The following is an 18,531-nucleotide window of genomic DNA, read 5'->3' as shown; positions in this document are numbered from 1 at the left end:
ATGTACCTAAGTGTCTCTTTGATGTAATCATATATACATGGACCTGCTAGCTCACCCTATTGCTTCTTAGGCAAATACTTTAATCCTTATAAACCTCATTTTCTCACACATAAAAGGAGTGGCGTGCATATGCCACAGAACTAAGGTAATATTATGCCAAACACTTAGCACAAACTAGGTATTCAGTGAGTGTTTAATTAAGAGTAGCATACAAGGGGAAAGTCAGCTTAATTATGGTCAGAGTACTCTTTTTTTTCCTTTAAGATGTAAATATGTGTTACGATAAGTGGCTTAATTTTTTGGTACTTGGTTAACATGTTTTTTACACCAGGTAGCATATTACCTAAAAAATTTTTAATGTTACATATTACATTTTTTACTTTCACTGTGGCTTCCAGTTTTCTATAACTCCATTTCAGTAAAATTTGGTAACATGTTAAGTATTTGTTAATAGTTAAATTTCTGATTTAGGAGCATTGGTGGTCCAATGTGTTAGGCATTGGGCTGCTCATCCAAAGAGCCTTTGTTTAAAGCTGGCAGCTGTTACAAGTTTGGAAGATGAGTGACTTCTTTGCACCTGGAGAGAGTTGGTCTAAGAAGCCTTAAGGAGCAGTTCTCCTCTGTCTTACAGGACCGCTGTGAGTCACATCCGCTTGACAGCAGTGGGAAATGAGAACTTCTGAATCCCTTTGCCTTTTACATGCACTAAATAGGGACTTGCTCCTAAATAAACTGACAGCAGAAATAGAAATAGGTTGTATAATATGAACTATGTTTAGCATCTTAGCAACACTCAAGCCTTTACTCACAAGTGAGTGGGAAGTGAGAGACGTGGAAAGTGAGAATTCTGTAACTGAACCACCACTGTTGCTGTAAATGGGCACTAGCTGTAAGCATTTTCATATATATAATTGAAAGCTGAAACTCAACGGGAGGCAGAGATGTTTCTGACCATTATCTAGATAATCTAACTTAAGCTTGTTTAGAAAGTTTTTGGTGGCACTGCATACCTTTTACATTAGGATTCAGTCAGCCTCAGCCATTTACAAAGGCTTGAGTCACTGAATTATTTAGGATAACACGTCTGAAGATAAATAGTCCGGGTCCATGACCTATGAGTGTGGGCTTTTTCCCCCTCATGCCGTTGTGTCATGGAATAGCAAGGTCATTGCGATATAGCCCCACTGGCCCAAAGCTTTTAAGAGCTTTTAAGGTGCTCCCATTTTATCAGCTCAGGAAAAACATATCCAGGTGCCTCTCAGTGTGTTTTCTTGTTTCATTGGACTGAATTATTACATGTACATCCATAACTGCAAGGGAGTTAGGAAAATTGGTCTCTAGCATAAAAAATAGTGGAATTTAGACCAACTTTGACTTGTCCCCTGGGCCAGGAGCTTATTAGCTTCCCTAAGGCCAGGCATCTCTACCTGTGTCGTGAATCCAAAATCAGTTCTGTTGGTTGGTGTGTAGGAAGAGGAAGGAATTGACTGATAGGCAGTGAACAGTGTTTGCAGTTCACACGAAATGAGTCTTACTGGGTAATGGCAATAATTGCTTATTTTAAGATTTATGAAACAGTAATGTTATTAGTGTGAAAATATCATGTTGATGGTCATTAAACTCCCATTGATATATAAGTGTGCAAAAACAAACTTTTTGCTTTATCATTAACAAATTCTAAAATAATCTTAAACTGTGGATAGTTGAGACTAGAATTTAGAGAATATTTGAGCTATAAATACAAATTTCAAAGATATTTCCCTATACATGGAATCTAGGGTCATGGAAACAGATCTCCTCTCTCATGCTCAAACCAACTAAAATGGTAACTTAGGAATAAACAAATCTGGTACTACAGAATGGCCAGTTAAGGATTTTTAAAAAGTTTGCTGGAAATGACAAGTAGACAAATAGTGGGAGAGAATGTACTACAAATCCATGTGCACCCTTGTTGGTGAGCATTTCCTGGTCACCCCCGCCACTTGATGGGTGCAGCAGTGGATGCCTTACATGGTTCCCACTTGAGGTCCTCATGTAACGAGGAGCTTAACATGAAAGATAACAGTGATTACTTGCTTTTTATTGTTGCTTTTCCCCTAAATTTTGTTTTGTGTAGTTGTTGATGAGATACAGGTGTTTTTTTTTTTTTTTTAGTGAGTAGGATTCTGCTATTAGAGTTTTTAATAGCACAGTACCAGAATGAGCTGTGTTTTCTTTCTTTTAATACTATTATTAGTTTTTAAAATATTTTAATTGTCCAATTAAACATGCTATGCCCATAAAAATGGAAAAGATGATCTGTTATTTATTGCACAATCACCAAGTGCCAGACTCTGTGTCAAGTGACTCATAGACATTATCACATTTAATCCTGTGGTTGGGTCCCTTCCCGTTTTACTGGGAAAGAAACAGAGGCAAGATACTTATCAAAGGTCACTTATCTAGCAAACGGTGGGAGCTTGGTCTGGGATTTAAGCACAAGCCTTCCTGGTGTCCAGTCTGCACTCTTGCTTCTTTTGGTAAACCAAACCAAACTCACTCAGTGCTGACTCAGTGACCCCTGTGTGGTTACAGGAGGGGGACGCCCAGTTGGTATACAGCTTTCCTTAATGTTATACTTCCCAAAATTAGAAAACCCGTTAACAGTCTTTAGTTTACACGATTTCTATCTAAAAATCTACTTGGAGGGTTTGCACTTTAGTCATGACAGATGATCAGAGATTATTTGGGGTTCTCTGAATAATACACTGGGAGGTAGAGAATACTGGTATCCTCTGACTACCTCTACCCAGTCTTATTGTCCTTGTTTTTAAGTAGATGGGCCAGAAAGGGGGTAAGCATCCAGACCCAGTGGTCTGGAAGAGAGCTGGCCTAGCAGGTTATATACATGGCAGCACCAAATCAAACAAATAGCTCACTACCACGGAATTGATCCTGACTCCTAGCAACGCTGGAGGACAAGGTAGAACTGTCCTTGTGGGTTTGCGAGACTGTAACTCTTTGTGGGAGTAGAAAGCCTTACCTTTTCCCCAAAGAGTAGCTGGTAGTTTCAAATTTTTGACCTTCTGGTTAGCAGCCCACCTCGTTACCCAGTACACCGTCTGGGCTCCTTTGCAAATCAATGCCAACTCAGCAACCCGACAGAGATTTTGGCCTGTGGACCATTGCGAGGCTGGCCTTAAACATGCTTTCACCTCTGGGATTTCTGCTAACTCTTTACTATCTGTGACAAGAGGGATTTGGAGACTGGCGTATAATTAAAATCCACAGGTAATTCTCTAATCTCCTCTTAGCCTCATTAACTGTGCTATTAACCCTCTGCCAGCTCTAGCCAGAAGAGGTCTTATCTCTGTATTCTCTTATATTACCATCACTACCTATTAAGATAATCGGTTATTAAGTGCTTACTCTATTACAGTCATTGTCTATAAGTGATTTACATTTATTAACTTCACAATTTAACAGTGTTCTTTTTTGATCTAGAGGTAATAGATTAATTTGTATACAACAGAAAAAAAACACTGCTCGGCTCTTTGCTGTCCTAAGAATTGTTCCTATGTTTGAGACCATCTGTGCAGACACTTGGTCAGTACATCTTGTTGAGGGGTCCCCTTTTTTGATGCCCCCCACTTTGCCAAGCATGATCTCTATACGAACCGGTTTCTCCTGACAACATGATCAAAGTCCTTGAGACAAAGTCTCACCATCCTTGCTTCTGTGGATCATTCTGGTTGTACTTCTTCCAAGACACATTTGTTTGTTCTTTTAGCATTTCTTGGTACATTCACTATAAAGCCGGCAACATTGATTCATTCTTCTTTGGTCTTCTTCAGTGTCCAACTTTCACATGCACACGAGAAAACTGAAAGTAGTATGGCTTGGGTCGGGTGCATTTTAGACTTCAAAACATACAGTGTCCCTACTTGACAGATGAGAAAACAGAGGACTAGAGGATTGAACAGTTTGCCCAGGGTCACATGTATGTATACGGAGTGAGTGGAGCCTGGAGACAAAGTTGTATGCTTAGGACTGGGAAAGACTGCAAGGTCTTTGAGCCCTGAGAAGAAAGAGAGAAAGGCCTGTGGCTATTGCAGAGTTTAGTGTAATGACTAACTTTAAGACAGTTTGTTTTGTTTGAGTATGTGTTTCTAAGGTGATTATATATGTATTGTAATTATTTTATCACTCTGAAAGTTAGCGGATTGTGTCTGACCATTGTAACATAAGTTTATTTATAAAGAAATCATTAGCTGTTTCCCCAAGCGAGAAATTAAGTAAAGGTGTCTGATGTTCATTTTCAATTGGTTCTTAACAAAGCCCTGAAGAGAAAGCTAACGAGAGTCTCCAGGGAAGAAGCAATTCTAGAAAAATTTGGTGCCTTTTTTTTTCCTTCCCCAAATAGAAATCTTTTCTCTTTAAGAATGCTAGAGTCAGAATTGACTCGAAGGCAGTGAATTTGTTTTTGAGGGTTTGTGTTTGTTTGTTTGGTGTAATGCATGTTTATTGTACAGATCACTGGAGAGAAAGAGAGACTGCAACACAGCCTGGTGGAAGGCAGAAAGTGGGGAGGGAGGGGGCAGTGGTTTCCAAGTTCTGGTGTTTATGGCTTTCTGCTGGGAGGCGTGATCGATGGTACCGGTTGACCCCATTGGCTGAATCAAGCCCACCTGGCCTAAATTGGGCCAATCAGATTTACCGGTCAATCCAGGTGTACCAGCCACCTAGGTGTACCACCCCTTTCCCCACCTCCCATCCCAGGGCCTGGATTGGCTTATGCCCAATGGACACCCTGGTCCCTGTTCTGGTACCTAACACATTGATTGACATGTTTGCTTATACTTTCTGTTTGGCATTTGATTATGCTATGGGGCTAAGTTCATGGAGAAATGGGATTAAAAGATAAAGGAATTTTTCCACAAAGTTTGGAAGTTCCCAGCTACTTTTTATCTGAGGAACGTTAGACATTGATCAAGTTCCCATGTTACACATCGTTACTTTATAATCAGCTCTCAAATTCACTTTATAAGGTTCTTGTGTTTAAAGTGAAAAACTTTTGCCCAGTTTTGAAATTCAAAACAGTATTTTTAAAATTAAGCACTTTTATTGGGGCCTCTTACATGTCTTATCACAATCCATACATTCATCCATTGTGTCATGTACATATGTTGCCATCATCATTTTTTTCCTACTTGAGATCAGCTCATTTCTCCCCTCCTGCTCTCCCTCCCTCATGAACCCTTGATAAATTATAGATTATTTTCATATTTTAACATCGTCTTGTCACCCTTCACCCACCTTTCCGTTGTTCATCCCCCTGGGAGGAGGTTTTATGTCGACCCCTGTGGTTGATTCTCCCTTTCTCCCCTACCTTCCCCTTACCCTCCTGCTATCTACTCTCAGTGTTGGTCCTGAGGGGTTTATCTATCCTGGATTCCCTGTGTTGTGGGCTCTCATCTGTAGCAGTGTGCATGCTCTGGCCTAATCAGATTTGTAAGATAGAATTGAGGTCATGATAGTGGGGGAGGGGTCAAACAGTATTTTTTAAAATCATTTTATTGGGGGCTCGTACAACTCTTATCACTATCCATATATCCATCCATTCTGCCAAGCACATTTGTACATTTGTTGCCATCATCATTCTCAGAACATTTGCTTTCTACTTGAACCCTTGGTATTAGCTCTTCATTTTTCCCCTCCCCGCTCCCTCCTCGCTCATGAACCCTTGATGATTTATAAATTATTATTATTCTGTCATATCTTACACTCTGACGTCTCCCTTCACCCACTTTTCTGTTGTCCATCCCCCAGGAAGGAGGTTATATGTAGATCCTTGTAATCTGTTCCCTTTTCTACCCTCCCCTCCCTCCACCCTTTGGTATCGCCACTCTCAGCACTGGTCCTGAAGGGATCGATCACCTGTCCTGGACTCCCTGTGTTTCCAGTTGCTATCTGTACCAGTGCACATCCTCTGGTCCAGCCGGATTTGTCATCATTTCATCCTCTCTTTTCCTTATTTCATCCCATTCACATATATGACTCGTTCTTTTCTTATGAAACACACACAGTCATGCACCCATGACTGTATTATTGTGTTTACTTCCAGCTGCTTCTGGTTACTTGGAGACTTTCTTAGTGAATTACTCAGCATGATTCAGCAGCCTAACTTTGTTTTGGGGGAGCTACATAGTTTTACACATATTTGGTGATTGTTGTTAGTTGCTGTTGTATTTATTCAGGTCAGGTAGTGTGTTTTTATTAATTAACCCTCTGTTGCCTAAGATAAACAAGACTCCTCATTCTTTCTAGTTTACTGCTTCAGTCTAGCTCAGTGGAGCTCAAAATCCTGCAGTTTGAAGTTTAGAATGAGGCAATTCTCAGGACTGGAAGAAAGTTTTATGATCTAGAATTAATAGATTATTTCTGTCCCATTTGCAGAGTGAATTTTGTTTAAGCAGTATTAGGTATTGAGAAAATCATGTTATTAACTAATGAGGGAAGGAAGACACGAGGATCACATAATGACAGTCTGAACACCAAGATATTTGTGGTATCTTGTTTGCTATGGAGTATGTTATGGTCTTTGTGCAGGGCCTGACCTTCAGAAGTTCCTTTGTAGGAAATTCCTAGTTCCTAGAGAAGTGTCCATAATTGAGAAGCAGAGAAACATCGTAGTCTTTGAAGTTATTTCAATGATATCTTAGATCAGTCTATAAAAGTGTTATTAATTTTTTTGCCCATGATGTACCTGAATTATTAAAAGTACATAAGAACCTAGCTACCATGACAGAATTTCTCTGGGTATATCCCTGGAGGCAGGACCCCGCTGGAGAGTGGGGATCATTCTAGTCACTGCTAGGGTGACTGGGGGCAGGGTGGAGATGCAGGGGCAATGACAGCAGGTAGTCATTTCTCTTTGGTGACTAAAGGACTGGGAACAAGTACAGGTATATGTTACGTAACGTCCATGATCTTTTTCTGTGGAATAGGATAGCAATTCTGTTAAATAGTGGCTCATCATAGTACAACGTATGGCAGTCCATTTCCAGTTGCTCTCATTACTACTGTTGCTACTGAAGCTGCTGGCAGAAGCTGGCAAAACGGGCGGCACCACTGCAGTGTGGAATAAAAGAAACTAGTGAGGAGAGGGAGGGAGCAGAATGCACTCTGCCCAGCTCACTCTTGTGCAAATCCAAAGCAGGAACACCCTCTACTCCACCACTTGCCAGAGCCAGAGACCCCACACCCAGAGCCATGTCTCCTCTGCCCGTATCCCACGTATGGTCCAGGAGTTTGGGTTTGGGGTTTCTAAAACCATTAGGGAAATGGTAAACAAAAGGAGATATGTTTTCCCTTTAAGACAACAGTCTAGGACAATAGATGTTTACCTGTAGGTAGAATGAATCATGCTGTTATCTTCATACTCCTTTGGCTGTATGCTGTTCTCTTACATCCAGTGACATGGTACATACATTTGCCTGAATTGGCAATGTGGAACAGGCTGTGAAAGTACACCAGAACCTGTTGTCATTGAGTTAACTGTAAATCATAGAGACCCTATAGGGCGGAATAGAACTCATCCTTAAGAGTTTCAAGAGCTACACCTATTTTTATTTTAAACTGTTTTATTAGCACTTCATCCACAAATCTTTATGGAGACAGACTGCTGCATGTTTCTTCATGGAGCAGCTAGGAAGTGATGCACAGGTAAGCGCTTAACCATCAGGGCTCCATCGTGAACCCTGTTCTAGGAGGCCTTAAAAAATTCACAGAAAGATGGAACTCACTCACGGAGAGGCAGATGGATTCTGAGCTCCCATGTAATTCTCGTCCCAGTCCAAGAATAGTTAGTTCTCATAATATGGTCCTTCTCACTAATCGCCTTCATCGCCTTCCTGAAGAGATCACTGAGCATCAGGGTGCTACAGCAAAGTGTGGTGAAGAAAGCAGATGGTCCCCGCTATCAATTGGAATAGTGTCTAGCGTCTTAAAGGCTTGTATTCAAGTGAGGTGCCAACCAAGTCCGCATTGAAAAGCACACCAGCTTATGTGATCCGGTAATTGTAAATAATAAAGTCCAAATTTGAAGGAGGGAATGGTATGAGAAGTGAAGTGTGAACACTTGGTTTGCAGAAGTCTGTGGATGACAGTGGAAGTCCAGGTCCACGGAGGACCCTGTGTCCTCGTGTGGATGCCGAGGTTTCCAGCACATCTCTTATGCTGGAAAAGCCTCTCATCTTACACTAGAGTGAGGGTCCCGCTTGTCTGTCCTCCGGTCTCTGCTCATCTGCGGGCGCTGCAGCCTCTGTGGTGGTCCGGTGACTGCTGCTAGCACCACTCTCCTTGTCTCCTGCCCGCTGCAGCCTCTGGGTTGTCCGCGCTGTTCTGGGCAACAACCTGCCGCTTCTGTGTGCTGGTTCCTGGGCGCACCGCATCCTTGTCGATGAATGTCTTCACCGGGGCTGTGACTAACTTTACAGTCTTACCCGTGCTTGGTCACGCCCCCTTGCTCCGCCCGAGCATTGAATACAAGTACCGGTATAGCTCAGGTCTTAGATATACAGTACGTTTATTCACAGTACCTTGGTCTGCTATATTTTATTTTTTATTTTCTTCTTAACCCCTATCTGGACCCAGTGTTGACTATGTCTGCCTAGAGCAGCCTGTGTTAGGGCTCATAATATACACGCTGTGTTGTGTCTGCACCGTTACTGAACGTGTTGTATTAGCACTTCCCATATGCGGTCGCACTGCGTGTGCAGTAACGCAGTAACACAGTGCATACACACGCAGTGTGTATATTATGAGCTACTATGCAGCCAGTCAGTCATCGCATTCTGGAATATCAGCAGCAGCATTGGGTCTCAAACTGTACAAGCCGTGTTGTGTACATGTGGTAAGGCAGCGTGTGTAGTAATGCAGTGTTTATGGTTATTGTTGACACTATATTGTTTTTGTTGACGCTCTTTTCCACTTACAGAACTAGTTTACTTTTTTCTTTGAAATAAATATTTAAAAACATTTAACCTACTGATGCTTCAATTAATGTAATTTTATTGGTATCTATTTTTATTTTGAAATTTAGCTGCTTCGTTTCCCACTGTAGGCTTATACTCAAGTCAATAAGTTTTCTCCGTTTTTTTTTTTGGTAAAATTGGGTGTCTTGGCTTATATTTGGGTTAGCTACTACTCAAGTATCTATGGTAAGTCTCAGATGAATCCCCCCTGAACATAGTCTAGGCATGTGACTAGCCTTGTTATCAGTCCATTTGTAAAGTCGATTATGGTAGATCTCGTTCGGTTAAAATAACACCTTGCTATTTGTAATCTCTTTGACTCATTTTAAAGTTGTAGTTTTTAATTTCGGCCATCTTTTCATTTAAAAGTTTTGTCTCGTCATTGCTATGGTTTTTAGTTTGCTTGCTTCCTGTTTGCATTTTGTATTGATTTTCTTTATATGCAATCTGGGATAGATAGATCTATAGAAACAATAACTTTAGGGATAATTCCCTAGGGGCATGGCAGAGGAAGATGGGGGAGATGGGGAGCTAACAACAGTAGGAGTAGAAAATGTTCTGGAAGTGATTGTGGTGATGATTGCCCAGATCTTCTTAATATGATTTTCTGATTGATTAGATAGTATGACATGTGAAGTATATGCCAATAAACTATTTAATAAAAAACATAATGGATTTTTTTCACAAACGATTTCAAGCCTCCTTGTATAATGTTTGAAAATGTTTGAGATCTTATTAAGTGACACACTTTATTTTCTATTGTCTTTCAGAATTAAAGCTATAGAGAGTCCCAACAAAGAAGATGATACCCAGTGGCTAACTTACTGGGTCGTGTATGGTGTGTTCAGTATTGCTGAATTCTTCTCTGATATCTTCCTGTCATGGTTTCCCTTCTACTACATGCTGAAGGTATGCTGGCTTGTCCTGAACAGTTATATTGCTTTTCAAAGATGTGATTACTCACTCCCACCACTAAAATAAATCCCAACTCAGGACCTGAGTACAGAAATAGAGATGAATGCCTGAATATATTCATCTGGGACTCTGCCTCAGATTGTAAGCAAGAAAGCAGTTGTGTGTTCAAGATAATCTTGTTGTGGTAAGACTCATAGCAACTGTATACGACACAGTAGAACTGCCTCATAGGGTTTTCCAAGACCCTAATCATTCATGAAGCAGACAGCTTACATCTTTTTTTCCCATATAGTGGCTGGGGTATTTGAACTGGTAACTTTTCATTTGAGCTGCCATATACTTACCATTGTGCCACTAGGACCCCTTTTGATGATAAGGAGTGGAAATACTGTGCTCTAGCATAAATATTGTTAGTTGGCTCATTAATGTTTTATCTTCCTGCAGTGTTGTCTGAATTTGCTGTGAAAACATCCCAACATTTAGAAGGCATTGCTTATCCATAGTGGTTGGTAGTATCCATTGTTTCTGGAAAAGAAATAGTTATTTCTTACGTAGGTTGGGAGAACAAAGATGTGACACGGGCCCTCTAAGGAACTCATTTGAATGCAGAAGTCAGGCTCAACCCTCTCAAAATGATGGTTAGCAGAGGATTCCCTTTAGTGAGCAAAATGTGAGGAAGGGCGGCAGGAAGTTAAAACTCCTCCCTGTCAGCTCCTGACTTGCGCCAGGGCAATGAGGGTGAAAAGTCCATGCCACTCAATAGGTGGGGTGGGTCTTTTCCATCAATGGAACAATTGCCTTTACTTGATTCCACAAAGATCTTGTGTGGAAGAGGCCTGATTTCCATTAGTCACATATGAAGAAATAACGCCTGGGGTTTACAGAGCCAGACTTTTTAAGAGCTAGGCAAGCTTGGTGGGGTGATACATCCACCAATGTGAAATGTTGGCTTCTCGTCTCCTCTTCAGTGTTCAGTATTAAAACAAGTCTTAAAGTTGCACAGAACATCATTTAAAGACTCACACACTCCTGTAAGACATTAAAAGAAAACAGCGATTCTGAATCCCTGCCCTCCTGATCCTCCCTTAAACACATTTGCTTTGAGTTTTTGATGAAAGCTTATAAAGTAGGTTCCCATCTAACAATTTCCGCACAAATTATTTGGGGACATGATTTACATTTATCACAGTGTGCCAGCATTCCCTGTAACTGTATTCATTTTTATCCCTTTCCAGTAATCTAGTTTCCCTGCCCTCTTTTCCCTGCCATCTTTAGTTTTGAGTCATTGTTGATCTTTTGGTCTCATACTAATGATTTCTAAGTAGGGCACATTTTTTCCCTAACATTTTTATTGACATGATTCATATACCATACAATTCAGTGGTTTGAATATATTGAAAAGTTGTACAGTCATCACTACATTCATTCTAATAAAATTTCATTCATTTTTGTATTTATTATTAGCTCCCCATAGCCCTGAGAGACTGTTAATCTATTTACTCTATAGCTTTACCTATCTTGATTTCATATAAAGAACATCATATGAAAAACAGCAATAACAAAATAAAACAGAAAAATTCTAATAAAAATCTTTACAAATAATAAAAACAAAGACAAATTAGAAATGGGTCAGAGGGGAAACAAATGATAAGATGTTAGCATTGAACACGTCTGCATGGATTCACTTTCCGATGTCCTTTTACCTGAGGGAAAGGCTATTCACGTCCCCGGTCAGTGTTCCCGGGATTCCGTGGAAGCTTGCTACATCTCTCTCCACGGGGACTTCTCTGCAAACAGATTTGGGGCTTTCACTGTCACTAGATCCTTCTGCAAACCAGGTGCTCAGAATTTAAACTCTAATACAATTCCATCCTCTGATCTTATTATTTATAATCCTTGGATCTCACAAGCTGGGCTTCCATGTGGGCTTAGCTGACACCTCACTTTGATGACTGCTTGTTTTCACACAAGCTTTGAGGACCCCCAGATGGTGTTCTTTCTGAGAGGCAGGCACCACCTAATTTTTTCACCACACTTTGTTACAGCACCCATATTTTTAGTGGTCCCTTTATGAGGGTATCAGCGTGGCAGGACACCATTCTTACAGGTACTCTCCTTTCCTGTGTATCCTGCGCTGCTGTTTTACTGAAGGGGACTTCGGTATAGACGCAGTTCTAGGGTGAAAGAGTGTCTCAGGGTGATAGTTCCAGGGAGTCCTTTGTTCTCTAGTGTTCCAACTTGTCTAGATTTTTAAAAATAGTGATTTGAGTTCTGCTTCTTATTTCCCCATTCTCTGTGACCAACTGTTAAGACCCTGGTCAGAAAGAGAGTCGGTGTAAACCCCCTTTTTACAGGTGACCGCGATCATTTCACTCATGGCCAGTTATTTTGTCCTTTACCTCTTCGACTCTAAGTGATGGATTTGTTTAGCCACCTCTTAGTTTTCTTCTGTTTTATGAGCTCTGATTCTCACTGGAAAGACAAGGATATCGCTGTTTTACCTCCTTTTGCCCTGGTGATGCAGTGGTTACATGTTGGGTTGCTAAATGCAAGGTCAGCAGTTCAAAACCACAAGCCACTCCCTTGGGAGAAATACAGGGTTTTCTACTCCTGTAAAGAATTCCATTCTGAGAAACTCACAGGGTCAAACTATGGGGTCATTTTGAGTCAGCATCAACTTGAGTTTGGTGGTGAGTTTGGTTTTGGTTTAACTCTGCCACACACATGCAGCCTTCTTTCCCATTCTTGATGCTTTTAGTGCTTCTGTGTCATGATTTTGGTTTGATATTTACTGCTCACATTATGACTTGTAGATACTTTTCACAGCTGGGTCATATTGTATACATGTAGTTTTTTATTTTCCCTGTAACTGATCATTGTTCTCGTTTATCCAGGCCTTTCTCAGCATGCATCTTTATTTGTTTGTCCTCAGAAAAACAAACATTGATTTCTAAAGAAATATCCCTCACCCCAACCATCATCATCTTACTATCTTTGAATTCTGGATGATTATGGATATACTTTTTTCATTTTCCTTGTCTTAGTTGTTTGAAATATGTTACTTATAACTATTGCTTCTTCCTTAGAGATGTATTTAATTCTGCTTTCCAAATTTCAAATTTATTCTTTGATTATATATTATATCCATTTAACCATTAATGTCATATAGGTATTTAAACTCTTTTTCATCTAAGAGTTGTACTTGGTTCCTTTCTGTGATTTCTTTTTGTTCTTATTGCACCTATTTTCTCACCAAGCTAACTTGGTGAGTTAAGTCTAATATTTCTGCCTCTGACCGAATCTGGAGTTGGTAATGTTGTTTTTCTCTTGGAATGGTTGTACTCCAGCTATCTTGCTATTTTGGCCTGTTAGCTCATTTACCCCAGGCTGCATGTATTCAGTCAGGCACTGGAATCGAAGGTGGTCAGCTCACAGTAGGAGTCGGGGAACTCCAGGCTGCAGAGAAGCCAGCATGACTAATCCTTCTTCATCCTTCAAACAGCCCCTCAGGTAAAGGCTCCAGTCTTTGTTCCCCCAGTTGACAATCCATAGCTCTAGGGTTAGAGCAGGAAGTAACAGTCTATGAGTGAGTTAGCTCCTCAGTGCCTCGCTAGGTATTACCGGACTCCCACCAAAACTTCGGTTTGAGAAATATATTTTAGGAAAATGCCTTTTAAACTTGAGGTATGAAAACAAAGCAAAATGTAAAAATCACTAAAAGATTTTATAACTCTGACTGAAAATGTACTGTTAACCTTCTAATAGGTAGCATAAGCAACGATGAAATGACAGAGATTATAGATAACAGATAAGTAATTAATGCCTAGATATATAAAAATTTCTATAAGTTAAATAGAAAAATGGAAAAATGTATAGATAGACATTTCAGAGAAGAGAAACCAGTAAACAATCACTAGCGATCTGGAAATGTAAAATAATGTGCACAATATGCCTCCTATTTTGCTCATTAAATTGGCAAAGATTAAAATTTCAAAGATTAGAAATATCTGGTATTGGTGACTGTGTAGCAAAATAGATATTAGTATTGGTATAAATGAGAATAGTGTTTTTAAGGGGAGGAGTTCTTTGACATTTTCTTGTTAAATAAAATTAGCAGTTCTATTTCTAAGTAGCCTAAGGAAATATTCACACATGTCAGAAGGATGTATAAGGATACACATTGTATCACTTTTGTTACAACTAAAAATCATAAGCAGTTGAAGTGCTCATTAGTAAGTAAATGGCTAATAGTACATATATCTTTACAGTTAAATGGAACAAAACAGACTCCTGTGTTGACATAAAATGTTCTACAGAATTCATTAACTTAAAAAGTTGTAGAATATTACATGTAGCATTACACAGTTTGCTGTAAAATATGGTGTAAAATGTAAGAAAATTAATGAAAGCATGTTTACTACAAATTCTCAAATGGCATCATCACAGCGTGGACTTTTTAGAAACAAATGGAAGAAAGTTGGTCTGTGGGAAAATTTCAAATATTGCTAGATTTTGTTTTATTTGCAGGTATTTAGCATTTATGAGAAAATTTTATAATCTTTGGCCATAACCTCTTTAAAACTTCCTCTAATTCTGGAGTCCTTAAGAAGATCCATCTAATGGTGTGGCATCGGAGTGCATCCTCCGGTGGGAGAGACTGGGCTTTTGCCTTCCTGTGCAGATCCATGAACACCGATGTGTGGCCTTAACTTACATCACATAAGCAAGTCTGACTTCAAGCCTGCTCCTGATCACTTCCGCAAAATAAGAGAGAGTGACAGAATAATTTCTATAGTTTTGGCTTTGAGTATTTTTAAAAATTTGATTTGAAACAAATCTTCCCTTATAGTAAAATGGATGTTTATCTATTAGTGATCTCCAGTCGAGTGGTGTCAGGAAGGAGAGAGTGCATTTACGGCTTATGTTCCAAATAGATAATTTCCTTTGATATGGTTAAAAATTAATGATGTTGTCAATCAGCCCGCTTTTTCCTGCATTAGTGATCTATTCCCTGTGGCATCTGTGGACAGCTTCAGGAAGGGCCAGAATTGCCGAGTCTGCAGGAGTTGTTTTCATAGGTAGCATCTTTGAAGGACCAGCCATAGATCTTATTCTCTATGACACTGCAAGAACCACATGGTGATTGTTGGGACAGTGAAAAATAAACGGAAAATAAGGATGCTTTAAAAATTGTATCTTGGGAGTTGCATCAATCTGCCCACCGTGTTGCCCGGATCCCCTAGCAAGACCCGCGGCCAAGTCCAGGTGATCCTTGGACCCATGTTCTTAGGGAAAAGCACGGAACTGATGAGACGTGTCCGCCGCTTCCAGATTGCACAGTACAAGTGTCTGGTGATCAAGTACGCCAAGGACATCCGCTACGGCAGTGGCTTGTCAACCCATGACCGGAACACCATGGAGGCGCTGCCTGCCTGCCTGCTCCGGGATGTGACCCAGGAGGCCCAGGGTGTAGCTGTCATCGGCATTAATGAAGGGCAGTTTGCCCCACCCACTGGGTGTCGAAGATTACATGAGTTAAGGAACCAAGGAGGTTTGTGGTCTGAGGCGCCAAGAGAGGCAAGTTCCAACCACAACCTCGGACCAGAGCGGAGCGCTGGGTTTCTCTCCCGCGAGCCACACCCCCCCCCCCACCAGGTCGCTGCCCCCACCGCACTGGGCACTCGTGGGGGCAAGGACTACTGTTCTCTCTGCACCTGGGGTCCCCTGGGTGGGGGGGCCTCTCCTTAAATGAATACCTTGCGTGAGTGAAAAAAAAATTGTATCTTGTGCAGAATTAATACTATTCCCCATCCTGCTCAGTTTTCTTAAGTGAAAGCACTGCTAGCGTAGTGGTTACGTGTTGGGCTGCTAACTCAAGGTCAGCAGTTCGAAAGCACCAGCTTAAAAGGTCAGCACAGAGAGGACGGCAGTGAGTTTTTCGTTTTATTCCCTAACCAGTTCATAAGATGGAGGAAAAGAAAAGGAGCCAAGGGCTAGGCATCTGTGGGCCGTGAATTACTTGGTGTGGCTCTTCTAGCCATAGCCTTTGCAACTCCCACTGACTGACTGTGACCATACCAATAACGCGTCTGTGACTCGAATGCGGAGACTGAGGAGTGTTGCCATCCCACTAATTTTAAAAGGAATCATCTCTGAAGCAGGAAGAGCACCCCTCACTGCCTTCCAGAAAGGAAATCCAGGAATGGAGCATGTCTTTTGTACCCCGAGATTCCTGTACGCTGAACCTCTTCATTTCGACAGACAGTAATCTGAACTAGAGATGTGGTAGAGAAGTGGCAGCAGGGGCAGGAGCACTAAAAGCCAGAGCATGAGACTGAGCAGTGGGTTTGCTTGCAGTCTGTGCCTGTAGGCACTAATTGTAAGAGCTCGTTGTGCTGATCTATGAAGCATAAGCTAGAGTCTAGCTTCTTTGGGCTCAGGCGTATGGTGGAGTAGCATGCCCTTTGAGCATTTTTCAGCAGTGCTAAAGGAGCTATAACATTAACTGAGCAGGGCAGAGGCTAAGGGACCGTGTGGCTAAGAGGCCAGGAACCAGATAGAGGCCTGCCTGTGAGCAAGGCTGAGCAGAGACTCTCCTGACCAGAAAACTATACACTGAGCATTTCAAATCCTGAATCGTAGCTGCTGCTGCTGCTTCTTTTTGATCTTTTTATTAGGGGCTCATACAACTCTTATCACAATCCATACATACATCAATTGTGTCAAGCACATTTGTACATTCATTGCCCTCATCATTCTCAAAGCATTTGCTCTCCACTTAAGCCCCTGGCATCAGGTCCTCATTTTTTCCCCTCTATCCCCACTCCCCCCTCCCTCATGAACCCTTGATAATTTATAAATGATTATTTTGTCATATCTTGCCCTGTCCAACGTCTCTTTTCACCCACTTTTCTGTTGTCTGTCCCCCAGGTCACATGTAGATCCTTGTAATTGGTTTCCCCTTTCCAACCCACCCTCCCTTTACCTTCCCAGTATCACCACTCACGTCATTGGTCCTGAAGGGTCATCCACCCTGGATTCCCTGTGTTTCCAGTTCCTATCTGTACCAATGTACATCCTCTGGTCTAGCCAGACTTACAAGGTAGAATTGGGATCATGATAGTGGTGGTGGCGGGGAAGCATTTAGGAACTAGAGGAAAGTTGTAATTTTCATCGTTGTTATATCACACCCTGACTGGCTCATCTCCTCCCGAGACCCCTCTGTAAGAGGATATCCAGTGGCCTACAAATGGGCTTTGGGTCTCCATTCCACACTCCCCCACCCCCTCATTCACTATGGTAAGATTTTTTGTTCTGATGATGCCTGATACCTGATCCCTTCGACACCTCGTGACCATACAGGCTGGTGTGCTTCTTCCATGTGGGCTTTGTTGCTTCTGAGCTAGATGGCTGCTTGTTTACCTTCAAGCCTTTAAGACCCCAGACGCTATATCTTTTGATATCCAGGCACCATCAGCTTTCTTCACCACATTTGCTTTTTCACCCTCTTTGTCTTCAGCGGTGTGTCAGGAATGTGAGCATCATAAAATGCCAATTTAATAGAAGAAAGTATTCTTGCATTGAGGGAGTACTTGAGTGGAGGCCCAATATCCTTCTTCTACCTTAATACTGAACCTATTACTATATGCACATAGATCTATTTCCCTAACCTCATATATGAATATATTTGCATATGTATATGTCTTTGTCTAGACCTCTATAAATGCCCTTTGCCTCCCAGCTCTTTCCTCTATTTCCCTTGACTTTCCTTCTGTCCCACTATCATGCTCAGTCCTCACCGGGGTTTCAGCAATTCCTCTTACATTACTCTTGATCATGCCCTGCCAGACCTCCCACACCCTCCTCACAACCGATTTGGATCACTTGTTGTTCCCTTGTCCCTGGGTTTGTTAACACCACTGCTTTTCCCCCACCACCCCCTGAATTGTAGTTTCTTAACTTGTTGGCTTTCCTAATAAACTCCATGACTATTGCAATGAATTGTTGAACTTGACAGAAAAGGGAGGGATTGTTGGTATGAGGATTGATACAGAAGGAAAGAAAGTAGGGTCATTACTCACAGGAATCAGCCTGAGGCTGACGAATTTGAAGTGCTTTTCCCTTGTGAAGTCAAAAGAGGTCTGATTTGGTCAGACTCGATTCTTACGGCATGAAAGGTTATTTAGAAGATCCTATTGAGCTAGAATAGTGCATTTCTATTGCTCAGAAAGCTATTCTTTTTAAAAAAATTTTATTAGGGACTCATACAACTCTTATCACAATCCATACATATACATATACATACATCAATTGTATAAAGCACATCCGTACATTCTTTGCCCTAATCATTTTCTTTCTTTTTTTTTTTTAATCTTTTTATTGGGGCTCATAAGGCTCTTATCACAATCTGTGCATACATCAATTGAGCAAAGCACCCTTATACATTCGTTGCACTCGTCACTCTCATAATTCACCTTCCACTTGGGTTCCTGGAATCAGCTCGGTTTCCCAGAAAGCTATTCTTAAACATGAAAGGGTTTTTAAAATAAGCTGTAATTTAGAAAATCAGTATACATACATCCCGTCACTCAGGAGATAAGTA

General features: G+C 41.1%; 1 protein-coding gene across 1 annotated transcript in view; it reads left to right on the top strand.

Annotated features, from left to right (window-relative positions):
- REEP5 (receptor accessory protein 5) overlaps positions 1-18,531 on the top strand; it is a 51,237-nt gene that overhangs the window by 17,734 nt on the left and 14,972 nt on the right. The window contains exon 3 of the mRNA XM_075541394.1: positions 9,785-9,923. Within this exon, the coding sequence (XP_075397509.1) occupies positions 9,785-9,923 (139 nt within the window). The remainder of the gene's footprint in view (positions 1-9,784; positions 9,924-18,531) is intronic.

Source organism: Tenrec ecaudatus, chromosome 2 (genome assembly GCF_050624435.1).
Source record: "Tenrec ecaudatus isolate mTenEca1 chromosome 2, mTenEca1.hap1, whole genome shotgun sequence".
Lineage (NCBI taxonomy): Eukaryota > Metazoa > Chordata > Mammalia > Afrosoricida > Tenrecidae > Tenrec > Tenrec ecaudatus.
This window is presented reverse-complemented; position numbering and strand designations above follow the sequence as displayed.